Raw genomic sequence first — 13,235 nt, forward strand, 5'->3', positions numbered from 1 at the left:
AATCTCTTTATTTTCCTCAACACTGTGACTTTTTCAGTATTAAGCCTAATCTATTTTGGCTGGAATAGAATCAATTAATTCCATTTCTCTTTCTTGGTTGAGTAATTTCTGCCTTGATGACAGCCTGTCTTTCCCAAAGGATACCTGCGGGTGTGCACGATGTACGTCTATGCAGTCTATAATTGCATTTTGTTAGTTACTTACTTATTGATTCTTCTGACTCGTGTCTTCTGCAGATGACATAACCACAGCTGTGTTATTTCTTTCATTTCTTGTGAAAAATGGGAATTTTAAAAAATATAATGGCTATGAAGATGTTACACTTTTATTTTGAATATGAATATAGGAATTTTGGTGAGTTGGGGAAAGACTGAGAATCCTCTATGTTCTTCCATGTTTGTTGCAGTTAGATGCATATATTGAGTTGTCCTATAAAGAAATTATTTAATTCGTGAATCTTTTAACCACTTTAAAGAAAGTATCCTTGGCAAAACAGTAATTTACATATATACTATAACCAGAAGTAGAATCTTATAAAACTATTCACTAATGTGAAATGCTGTTTTTAACTGAACATCTTTATTGTGAGTAAAGTTTTAACAAATTCTGCAGAATATTTAATAGTAGCACTTGATTTCAAAATATCTTAAGTCACCATGATTTTAATAACTTCTTGAGTAGTTGCCAATTTAATTTTCAGTATGTGCAAATTGGAGGTAAATTATTTATCCCTTTCAGCAAATGTCTTTTACAGTTTTATTTAACTTCTTCATTCTTTTTAATGGATCATAAAATGGCAGCCTTTTATTGGATATACATAAACTCTGAAGTAAATGAATACTTAGCAAATAGGTTACTGTGGATCGAAAAGTCAACCATGTTTCAAGGAGTATGAAATTTCTCAGATCAGAGTAACCCTGACATATGGCTTCTCTCCTGTTTTGGAACAGTCACGCATCTTCAAACATTAAATTAAAGTATTGTGACTGTTAGTACTGATTGAATTTTACTACTCAATTATACATCACAATATAATTTAATACTTTCTCTTGTGGAATCAATTTAGTACACTTGTACTTAGCTCTATCACTACTAATTGAGTACCAGTTGATGTAAAAATGCACTTCAAAGAGCTTTTCTATATTTAAAGATTTCTTTTATTCACCTACTTTGAAAAAACATTCTTTTTTATTTTTTATTTATTTATTTTTTGACAGGCAGAGTGGACAGTGAGAGAGAGAGAGAAAAGTCTTCTTTGCCATTGATTCACCCTCCAATGGCTGCTGCAGCTGGCGCGCTGCGACCGGCGCACCGCGCTGATCCGAAGGCAGGAGCCAGGTGCTTCTCCTGGTCTCCCATGGGGTGCAGGGCCCAAGCACTTGGGCCATCCTCCACTGCACTCCCGGGCCATGGCAGAGAGCTGGCCTGGAAGAGGGGTAACTGGGACAGAATCCGGTGCCCCGACCGGGACTAGAACCCAGTGTGCCGGCGCCGCAAGGCGGAGGATTAGCCTGTTGAGCCACAGCGCCGGCCCTGAAAAAACATTCTAAAGCTGGAATAAAGAGTGGATTAAGATATTTGCAGGAAATATTGAACAGTGAAGAACTAACTTATAGAGTGGGAGATTAAAAGCATTGTCAGTTCTTAGCTCTGTCTTTTTGACCTCCCTACACTCTCAGCGCTGGGACCTTACTTTCTGTCCCAGAAAAAGGCCTTCCCTTGTATTCTGTGATTTTGTATTTTCACCTTGGCTGTTGTTTTTCCCGCAGGTATCACTTAAAGCTCTTCATCTTCTTGCAGTTCCTTAGTTATGAATTTTCACTGAGGTTGGATTCCTGATCCGTAAACTCATCTTCTACAAAGGTTTCCTTTTCTAGTTGATGAGCTTCACATTTTTCCTTAGTTTAATCCTCTGTCCAAATGTCTTCTATACTAATGTCTGCTGAGTCACTAGGCTTTCCCACAGGCACCTTAAACTTGGAGGTCACAAATTAAATTGATGTTCTTATGTTCAGGCATGCTTCTTCTCCTGCATTTCCTGGGAACTGGGTGATATGTGAATGTAGTAAAAAAACAGGAGGAATGATACCAAGCTCATATCAATAAAAAAAATTTAAATATGAGGCCATAAAATAAGTGTAAAAGAGTAAAGTAGAGAAAGTGTTTTGCTTGCAGAGGGGTTCAATAATTGAACAAGTTGCATTTTTTTTTTTAAGATTGCTTTATTTACATGAAAGAATTACAGAGAAAGAATGAGAGACAGAGAGAGCCCGTCTGTCTGCTGATTCACTTTCCAAGTGGCCAAAATGGCTAGGGCTGAGCCAGGCTGAAGCCAGGAGCCAGGAGCTTGGAGCTTCACGGGGTCTTCCATGTGGGTAGTAGGGGCCCAAGCACTTGAACCAGCTTCCACTACTTTCCCTGATGTATTAGGGACTGGATTGGAAGTGGAGCAGCCAGGACTTGAACCAACACCCAAATGAGATGCTGGTGTTGCAGGTGGCTGCTTTACCTGTTACAGCAGAATGTGGGCACCAACAAGAACGCTGGCCCCAACAAGTTACCTTTTTTAAGATGCAGGTTTTGTTTGTTTGTTTGTTTTTAAATGGAGATAATACTAGTGCCTACCTCCATGGGCTGTTGTGAGAATTAAATGAGAAGATGAGATAATTTGTCTCCTAATAAGAAATCAGTAAGTGCCTGTAATTATTAGTGTCGTGGATACTAATGTTTTGATTTTGCTGCTATCACTTTCAGGAAGGGCGAGTTTTGTTTAATTGAGTCCACATGTCAAAAGAATCATGCAGTGGCTTTTCATCTCTGTGGAGACTTAGGTATATTTGACAGTAGCCGCATTATATTAGTCTGAAATCTGAGGATAGCAGTTATTTTGGTTGGCTATAAGATCTCATTAGCATGCATTTTTATTTCAGGAAGGAGTGAACTTTGTTTTAAAATTGTATCTTGTGTTTTTATTCCATTTTAGTAAGCACTAGAAATTGTGAATATTTCCTGCATTATAGAACTGTTTGTTTTGAGTAAATTCAAAATGTCAGATTATGAATGTCGGTCAGTATCTACTGATCTCTTAAAGTTGCATCATGTGATTACCTGTGATAATCATATGACATCATGAATCAAAATAATATTGTCCCCAAATGAAAATAGTCTATGTCATATGATTCCTGGAACATGCATAAAGTAGGGAAATTAGGAACTAGGGAAGATTATTTTTGGATTCAGTTATGCTTAGTCATTAAAACAAAACAAAACAAGTCCTGCAGAGTGAGCAATTATGTTTATATTTCTTTCTTAAGTAGGCCACTTGACATTCTGTGTTGGGATAGTGGCAGAATTTCAGTTAATTTCATGTAAACACCCCAAATTCTTGTTGTTTATTGAACCCAGCTAAACTTTTGTTAAACAACATGCCTTGAAGTGAATATTTTTCATGAAATATTTGTAATAGTATTTCTGGGTTTTGAAAAGGAGATCAACTTGAACTTCCCCAGTATTATCTTTTCCTGGTCCCTATATGAATCCACAATAAAAGCCACATTGAGAAAAGAAGCACATTATGGTCTTTCACCATTCCATAACATGGTCTGATGGAAAGAGTTCAAAATTAGAGTCATAGCTTTACTACTTTGGGCAAGGCAGTTAACATTTGTGGGCCTCCGCATCTGTAAGATTGAAGAACCACTATTTCAAGTGCTGATGTGAAGATTAAATGACAAAATGATGATAAATTGCCTAGGACTGCATCTAGTACATCACAAGGACTAAATACCACTTCTCATCTCCCCTCTGTGGCCTCATTATTGAAAATTCATTGACTTGCGATTGCTTCTGTCTTATCTTGTTCATAACTAATAGCATTTAGCATTGAAAGGCATTGAGAAGAAATCTTCTAAATATAATAAAATTCTAATTTAGCATGAAGTTTCTGTCTTGGAGTTTGGAATCTTTTATGATAATTGGAGCTTGATGCTTTAAGAGGCATACTATTGAATATAAACCATATTAACAAAATGATGTCTACTACTCTCTGTTTTTAATGAATGGACGGCTTTGGTTTGTTGGCAAGCTGATAATTGTATGCACTAAACTTGGTGAACTATTTTAGAAAAGAGCTGTTTCCTTATATACTTTAAAACTCCCTTATCATTTTTCCCTTTGATATCATGTTATAGCTTTTATTTTATTTTTCATTTTTTAAAAGACTTATTTTATTTATTGGAAAGAAAGAGTTACAGAGAAGATAGGGAAAGAGTTATTGAGTGAGTGAGTGAGAGAGATCTTTCATCTGCTGGTTCACTCCCCAGAGGGATGCAAAGGCCAGTGCTGGGCCAGACTGGAGCCAGAAGCCAGGATCTACTTCTTCTTCTTCTTCTTTTTTTTTTTTTTTTTTTTGACAGGCAGAGTGAACAGTGAGCAAGAGAGAGAAAGACAGAGAGAAAGGTCTTCCTTTTGCCGTTGGTTCACCCTCCAGTGGCTGCCGTGGCCAGCACGCTGTGCCGATCCGAAGCCAGGAGCCAGGTGCTTCTCTTGGTCTCCCATGCGGATGTAGGGCCCAAGGACTTGGGCCATCCTCCACTGCAATCCCGGGCCACAACAGAGAGCTGGCCTGGAAGAGGGGCAACAGGGACAGAATCCGGCACCCCGACCGGGACTAGAACCCGGTGTGCCGGCGCCGCAGGTGGAGGATTAGCCTATTGAGCCGCGGTGCCGGGTAGGATCTACTTCTGGGTTTTCCAATGTGGGTGGCAGGGTCCCAACCACTTGGGCCATCTTCCACTGCTTTCCCAGGCACATTAGCAAGAGGCTGGATCAGAAGAGGAGTAGCCAGGTGGGTGTCACAGGCTGCGGCCTAACCCACTGTGCCACAATGCTGGCCTCGGATATCATGTTAGAGTTTTTATTTATTTTAAATAATTATTTTATTTTATTTATTTGAAAGAGTTACAAAGAGAGGTAGAGAGAGATGGAGAGAGAGGTCTTCCATCTGCTGGTTCATTCCCCAGACCTCCGTAACGGCCAGAGCTGCACTGATCCGAAGCCAGTAGCCAGGATGTTCTTCTGGGTCTCCCACGTGGATGCAGGGGCCCAAGGACTTGGGCCATCTTCTACTGCTTTCCCGGGCCATAACAGAGAGCTAGACAAGAAGTAGAGCAGCCAGGTCTCAAACCAGCGATTGGACCATCTTCTACTGCTTTCCCAGGCCATAGCAGAGAACTGGATCCGAAGAGTAGCAGCCGGGACTATAACTGGCGCCATTGGGGATGCTGGCACTTCAGGCCAGGGCTTTAACCTGCCCCATGTTAGAGCTGTTAAAAACAAAAGACTTGGCCGGCGCCGTGGCTTGACAGGCTAATCCTCCGCCTTGCGGCGCCGGCACACCGGGTTCTAGTCCTGGTCGGGGCACCGGATTCTGTCCCGGTTACCCCTCTTCCAGGCCAGCTCTCTGCCATGGCCCGGGAGTGCAGTGGAGGATGGCCCAAGTGCTTGGGCCCTGCACCCCATGGGAGACCAGGAGAAGCACCTGGCTCCTGCCTTCGGATCAGCGCGGTGCGCCGTCCGCAGCGCGCCGGCCATTGGAGGGTGAACTAACAGCAAAAAGGAAGACCTTTCTCTGTCTCTCTCTCATTGTCCACTCTGCCTGTCAAAAAAAACCACAAATAAAAACCAAAAGACTTACCAATTCTGTTTTGATTCCAAATAATTAATTGCTCGAATCTGAATTAATGAAATTTTAATTATTATAACTTGTTTACAGTATGTTTTAAAAATGATAGCTGTATTTTAACCATGATATTTCTTACCTAGGGACAAAAATTATCCTCTCTTTTTTTCTATTGTTTGTCAGGATATTTTATTATCTTGGGACTGTCGGCAACAAATGCTTGTGCACACATCTCTTTCTCTTTCATTCATTTTCTCTTTCATTTGCAGTTTCCATATGTTTTATTCATCCTTGAATGATTCATTACTTCCAATTTTTTTTGTTCTTAAACAATAATCTTGTGATGATAATATCTAAAAACAGGGAAAAATAAGGTAAACAGATCCAAGGATTTTCCCCCTTAACACTTTTTGTGGAACCTGAAACAATCTCACCATTTCTGTGAATTAAGGAATTTCTTAATATTCCTATTAATGTAATGATTGTAAAGGGAGCAGTTAGGTCACTTAGGGAGTTACCTTTAGCTAATGAACAGGGAACAGAAGTGAGGAGCCCAAGAGCTGGGATAGCTGATCAAAAGCTGTGACCTTTATGCAATATGTTTTCTGGCTGGTTTTGAATTATACAAGGAAATAAAAATCACCCACAGTCCTTTAGTTTGTTAATTATTGTTTCTTCATTTTCTTTCAGAACTCTTGATGTGTCAGTGAGCTTTAATGGAGGAAAATCTGTCATCTCAAGTTCATTAATAATCACAGCCACAGAGTGTGTAAGTAAAAAATTTGTGTAAAGTTAATTTTTGAAAATAATCCTATCCAGAAATCATCTATGGAGTCTTTGTGTTGTTCCATATCACAATAAAGAAACTATAATCAATAACTTTGGAGACCATTACAAGGGAAAATTTATATGGAGTTTATTTAAAGTTGTATTTTGAGTATGTGTTTCCTCTGTAATGTGTGTTGCAATTTTTTGGCTTTGTGGGTGTTGCAATCTTTGTAGGTTTTCTGGTCCCTGAGGATGTGGTTGGTTGAGGTTGCAACTCTCTGGTATGTAGTTTGTCAGTGGTTAGCTTACTGAAATTGCTTTCTTTCTTGTTTCTTCCTCTTATTTTGCACCTCTGGCTATCTTTATCACTTCTTTCCTGCAGGCAAGGAGCAGATGTTTGCTCCTGTTCTACAGCCATGCACTGCCTCCTTGCACACAGCTGCTGGGTTAAAAGACTCAGCTGGAAATTAGAGGCTGGATGCTTTAAGGAAGTCCTCCTAGGTCTCACTAGTTGTCTGGAGAGCTGGTTCTATGACTCCAGGTAGTTTAACAATAAGGTGATTTTGGAAACAGTAACATTGGTTGTAGGAGGTAAGGTAGAATGATGGGGCAAGTTCTAATAGGAAATCAGGGACTTGAGAAGCCTGAAGGAGTGAGCCCTGAACTACCCCCTACGCAGAGAGAGCAGCTGGAACAAAGCCTGCAGAGGGAGGCAGCCATTGTGCTGCAAAGGTGGTAGTCAGGAGAGAATGAGAAAGAGCTGTGTAAGCTCTGATGAGAGCTTGATGTTTTCCTCTGAGTGAAGCTGGGACGCCCCAGGGGTGAAATTATTTGACTTAACCTTTTAAACAGATCAGTCTGGTTGCCGAGTGACAATTGGTCTTACATATGGGGATAACATTGGGAACTTTGAGAAAAATTCTTGCTTTTCACTGGTCCGGGAGAAGGTGAGGGTAGTCCTGTCACTAGAGAAAAGAGCCGTGGAAACTGTGGGGTTCTTGTCTTCATGCAAGGAAGAATGCAAGCAGGAGACAGAGAGTGAAGTAATAAGGTGAAGTAATAAAGTGAAGTATATCCGTTAGAACAGAAGGGATAGATAGAAGGTGTCCAGTCACTTGGACTGGGGGAAAGCAAGATTACATGGTTGATTGGAGAGAATACACCTGGGCAGGCCAGGTGGGTTGCTCAGCAGAGAGCAGAGGGCTGAGCACGCAGTCTTTGTTTGGACTCCTATTTTTTTTTCTAGAAAACTTTTATTTAATAAATATAAATTTCCAAAATACAACTTTTGGATTATAGGGCTCTTCCCCCCATAACCACCCTCCCACCTGCATACCATCCCATTTCCTATTCCCTCTCCCATCCCATTCTTCATTAAGATTCATTTTTAATTATGTTTATATACAGAAGATCAATTCTATACTAAGTAAAGATTTCAACAGTTTGCACCCAGACACACAAGTATAAAGTACTGTTTGAAGACTAGTTTTACTGTTAATTCTCATAGTACAACACATTAAGGACAGAGGTCCTACATGAGGAGCAAGTGCACAGTGACTCCTGTTGTTGATTTAACAATTGACACTCTTATTTATGACCTCAGTAATCACCCGAGGCTCTTGTCATGAGCTGCCAAGGCTATGGAAACCTCTAGAGTTCGCCAGCTCCGATCTTATTTAGACAAGGCCATAGTCAAAGTGGAAGCTCTCTCCTCCCTTCAGAGCAAGATACCTCCTTCTTTGGTGGCCCGTTCTTTCCACTGGGATCTCACTCACAGAGATCTTTCATTTAGGTGTTTTTTTTTTTTTTTTTTTTTTTTCCCCACAATGTCTTGGCTTTCCATGCCTGCGAAACTCATGGGCTTTTTTAGCCAGATCCGAATACCTTAAGGGCTGATTCTGAGACCAGAGTGCTGTTTAGGGCATTTGTCATTCTCTGTGGACTACTGATTTTTAAGGGAGTCTCTTTACCCTCTACCTCCTCCTCCTCCAGGACAAAGGATGGGGAGCCCTAGCAGAAGGGTTTGTTGGGTGAAAATATGAAAAATTCATTTCCAGGTTTACTGCTGATGTTGTCAGACAGGGGAAACCTTGCTGGCATCAGCCAAGGGGCTTCTCTCTAGGGTGCCCACCTTAGAGGAAAGATGTTTATCAGGCCAGGCAAAAGGGGCGGGGCTGTCTGGAAGGTTATCAGGGTCTGGACAGGACTTTGAAATGCAGATGCTGGATACAGATGCTGGACTGCCATAGATGTCATTTTCCTTAGGCCCTTCTTACACACATAGGCTGATTTCTAACTTCCTGATTACAGTCCCCTTGGGATGAGAGCAGTGGAGATGTGGAGAAATGATCGAATACATATGTATTTTAAATCAGAACCCAAAGGATGCCTAGACAGATTAGGTATGGCATGTGAGGGAGAGAAAGAAACAAGAGCTTCAAGCTTTTTCACCTGAGCAACCTCTCTCCCTCCCTCCTTCTCTCCCTCCCTCCTTCCCTCCCTTCCTCCCTTCCTTCCTTTGTTTCTCTTCCACTTTTCCTTTCTCACTTCTCTTTCTTTATACATTTCTGTCTTCTTTTTGTCCTCTTCCTCATCTTCCTCCCATTTCTCTTCCTCCTTTTTCTCCTGCTTCTTATTTATTGTTAACTTGGAAAAATGATTAGCTAGTAAACATATATGAAAAGCTCCACTGTTTTGTTTCATTGGCTTGAGAAAATGCTCGAGTCTGACTGCATACATAATAGTGGGTTTCCAAAGGGCTTTGGGCTTGACTGTGATGGTACAACCTGCTATTTTGGGAAGATTAGGTTACGGGTGCCATGTAAGAAAATTAGGACTGAGAAAGAAAAACAAGACACAGAAGAAAGCTTTTTGGAGGCAAATACTAGGATTTAGGCATAAAACTTTAGGTTCTGAAATGACTGAAGGTGTTAGAACCATTACTAGAATCTGTAGTAGAGATTGTGTTAATGAAGAAACATATGCCCCAATTCACCCAATTTTAGAGGGAATGATTAATTCCAAAGTATCAATATTATGTTTTGGAAAACTGATGGGATCTTTGGAAATATCTATAGACAGTGAAATCTGGAGATGAAGAGAATTTTCACTGGAAAAGTACTGAGATGGAAGATGGAAGTTGGCAACACCAGATGAACAGTTGTGGGCACAGCCCCAAATCTCAGGGATCAGGACTAGAGATACAGATCTGTTTCACTTGTGCTGAGTTTGTAGCAGAGAGAAGGAAAATTGGAAAATTTGGGGTTAATGGCATTTTTTAAAAAGATTTCTTTACATTGAAGTCAGAGTTACAGAAAGAGGGAGACACACACACACACACACAAAGAGACACAAAGAGACACACACAGAGAGATTCCATCCATTGGTTTACTCCCCAGATGGCCAGAATGGCCAGGAATGGGCCAGGCTGAAGCCAGGAGTCAGGCGCTTCATCTGAGTGTCTCCCATGGGTGGCAGGGTTGAAACACTTGGGCCATCTTTTGCCGTGTTTTCCAGGCTATTAGCAGGAAGCCGGATCAGAAGTGGGGCAGCCAGGACACGAACCAGTGCCCATATGAAATGCCAGGATTGCAGGTAGTAGTGTTACCTGCTGTGCCACAACACCGGCTCCAGTTAATGGCATTTTTGACATAGAAGAAATATATAGAGTCAAAGAAAAATTGTTCTGGCCAAAATTACACAGATGAGGAAGACCTCATTTAATTCATTAAATTCAAAACACCAGGAAAGCAAGAGTGAACTCTGCTGCAAAAGCGACTGAGGATGTTTTCTTCAAAGCTTTACTTATTTCTACGAAAGGTAGAGTGACAGAGTGGGAGAGAGACCTTCTGTGTGCTGGTACAGCCTCCAAGTATTGGCATTAGCCAGGGTTAGGCTAGGTCAGAACCAGGAGCCAGGAATTCCATTTGCATCCCCCACCTGGATGGCAAGAAACCAAGTAATTGGGCCATTATTTCTTGCCTCCCACGTGCCTTAGCAGGAAGCAGGATCACAAGTGTGGAGTAGGTAGGATGTGCATCACACTCTGTTATAGGAAATGGGTGTCCCACTCCTCTGTGTCACATCACCTGCCCCAGTGGTGGTGAGGGGAATTGGAGGTGACTTGTATATGCTGATTTGCCTTACCTAAAGGAAAAGCAGACTTGCTCTCACCTTCCTGACAGGAGGTTGTGCTAAAGCTTGGAGCCAGGGACACAGAGAAGCTGGGCACCTCCCCAGCTGAGAGAGGGGTGCTGTCTTCTTTGATCCTATTTCAAAGGGTTTGTCCTCAGGCCCTTAATAACAACCTTTTCTAAGTAAAACTGACTTCCAAAATACTTTTAAGGAAATTTAAATACATTGCAAAGGATAGAAAGATTTTGCAATTACGAGTTTTCTAATGTAGCCTCTTTAGGACAGTGGAGATTAGAGACCCACAGTCCAGAATAATCTCATTTGAATAAAGTTTAAAATTCAGTCAAACTGAAGGAAAAGGTCATCAGGTCATCTTGATCAATAGAATAGAAAAAGAAGTGAGTAAGAGAAGAAACAGCTCAAGATATGGTAAAACCAGGATGCTTACCAAAGACAAAGAAAGATGGAATTCCCACCTGCCTCAGCCCAGGCTGGTGACTTGAAGGCTTCTTTTCATGTGACTTTTTTTAAAATTATTTTTTGATGATTTATTTATTTGAAATGCATAGAGAGCCAGATAGGTAAAGAAAGATCTCCCATCCACTAGTTCACTCCCCAAATGGGTACAATGGATGGGGCTGGGCCAGGCTGAAGCCAGGAGCCTGGAACTCCATCTGGGTCTCATAATGGGGAAGGGGCCCAAGTACCTGAGCCAACTTCCCCTGTTTGCCCAGGGGCGTTAGTAGGAAGCTGCATTGGAAGTGGAACAGCCAGCACTGCAGGGGGCAGATTAACCTGCTGGGCCACAGTGTCTCCCTCCTCCCTATAACTTTTATTATTGCCCTAATTTTCTGGCTAATAAATTTTATCATTGGTCATAGTCATGGGGAATTTTTTCTCACTAGATTTAACTATTATTTTGTATTCAATCTCAAATACCTCTATCAGGTGGTAGTAATATTACTATTTTATAGACATGAAAAGGGAGACTTGAGTTGATCAGGTACATCTGCTGACTTGGACATTAAATGTATTCAAAATACAAGAGGATTCTGGGTAATACTTGTATTAGGAAAACTCTCTGAGCTTTGAATCTAAGAGATATTTAGTCCTTCAGGCATATTCAGATAAGGGACTGGGTGAAATATGGTTAGTGGTATTGCTCATTGCATAGATGATGCTTTGGACTTTCGTGGACATTTGAAAGTCAAACTAAATAAAGCACCATTATTCTAGTAATTGGCTAGTCCTTGTGAAAATTGTGCAAATAATAAATAATAATAAAACCCTCTCTATGCTCCAAGAGCATCCAGGACCATGTCACATTAAGGCACTTAGGACACTGACCTGCAACTCTCTGTTTACTTCTGGGTTTTTCTTACCAGCCTTGAGACATTGTTGTGATGGCAGGGCCCATGCCTACCCTTTTTCATGCTCTTCTCCCAGTGCCTGGTTACATAGTACAGGTGCTCCAAAGTTATTTGCTTAATAAAGGTTGGTGTATATTTAATTTAAAAGTGGAGAAGTGAAGATTTAGATTTAATAGACTTAAGGGACAGGCATTTTGGCAGTTGGTTAAGGCACTGCCTGGGACACCCATATGCCATGTTGGAGTGCCTGGGATTGAATCCTACCTCTTCTTCCAATCCCATTTCCTGCTAATACACACACTGAGGGGCAGCAGATGGTGACTCATATAATTGAGTCCCTGCCACTGATGTGAGAGACCTGGATTGTGGGCATTTGGGGAATGAACCAGCAAATGAAGATAGCTGTCTGTCTCTATATGTCTTATCTCTTTCTATTTCTCTCTCTCTCTCTATGCATGCCTGTGTGTGTGTGTGTGTGTATCATTCTGCCTTTCAATTAAATAAAAATAAGCATTTAAAAAGATTTAAGATGAGCATCTGAGATGTTTGTATTTAGTCAGTCCCTTCTCTTCATATCTTCTCAAAATCTTTTAAATGTATCTCAACTTAAAAAGGTAATGCTTTTTTTTTTTGTCTTGGAACTTCTGCTCTTATTCTACCTTTTTGAAATAATAATACCAAGACCATGTTTTCTGAGCATGCATTCTATGCTGGACATCGTGCTGAGCTCTATTGGACAATTCATAGCTTCATTGGATACAGTCCCAGAAGAGGCTGCTACTGTTAGGTTTCGTTTCCAAATGAGAAAACTGAGGAACAGAGTCACTGCCAGTCTTTATGGGAACATTTTAGAAGGTGCTTCTTCTGTTGACGTTCCCAGCCCTTAAAGGGGGCACGACTTGATGAGCAGAAAATTGGCTGATTTTAGTCCTTCTTGTTCCTGAGAGAGGAGTTACCTGGAGCCTGGGTGCTCTAAAAGTTAACTTACTTACTCAGTTTCACAGTCTGGTAAATGCTAGAATTGAACCCATCTGTCTCCTCACCTAGACTGAACACTTGCACAATCTACCATCTTTAACTCAATCCTTAATTGATTTATGTAGGAGAGAGGTTAGAAAATTTTCCCTATAAAGGCCAGATAGTAAATGTTTCAGGTTTTGTGTCTCTGTCAAACTACTGCAACCTGCAATTATAGTGCAGATGCTGGATTCATGAAAACCATGTATGTTGAAATTTGAATTTCATATAATTTTTTTTTCAATGATGTAATAGTGTAACAATGA

At 40.9% G+C, this 13,235-nt stretch overlaps 1 protein-coding gene across 1 annotated transcript in view; it reads left to right on the top strand.

The window, feature by feature from the left end:
- The window catches only part of ANTXR2 (ANTXR cell adhesion molecule 2), a 157,540-nt gene that overhangs the window by 45,959 nt on the left and 98,346 nt on the right, over window positions 1–13,235 (top strand). Inside the window, exon 11 of the mRNA XM_062198612.1 lies at window positions 6,371–6,449. Coding sequence (XP_062054596.1) covers window positions 6,371–6,449 — 79 coding nt within the window. The remainder of the gene's footprint in view (window positions 1–6,370; window positions 6,450–13,235) is intronic.

This window comes from Lepus europaeus, chromosome 8, assembly GCF_033115175.1.
Source record: "Lepus europaeus isolate LE1 chromosome 8, mLepTim1.pri, whole genome shotgun sequence".
Lineage (NCBI taxonomy): Eukaryota > Metazoa > Chordata > Mammalia > Lagomorpha > Leporidae > Lepus > Lepus europaeus.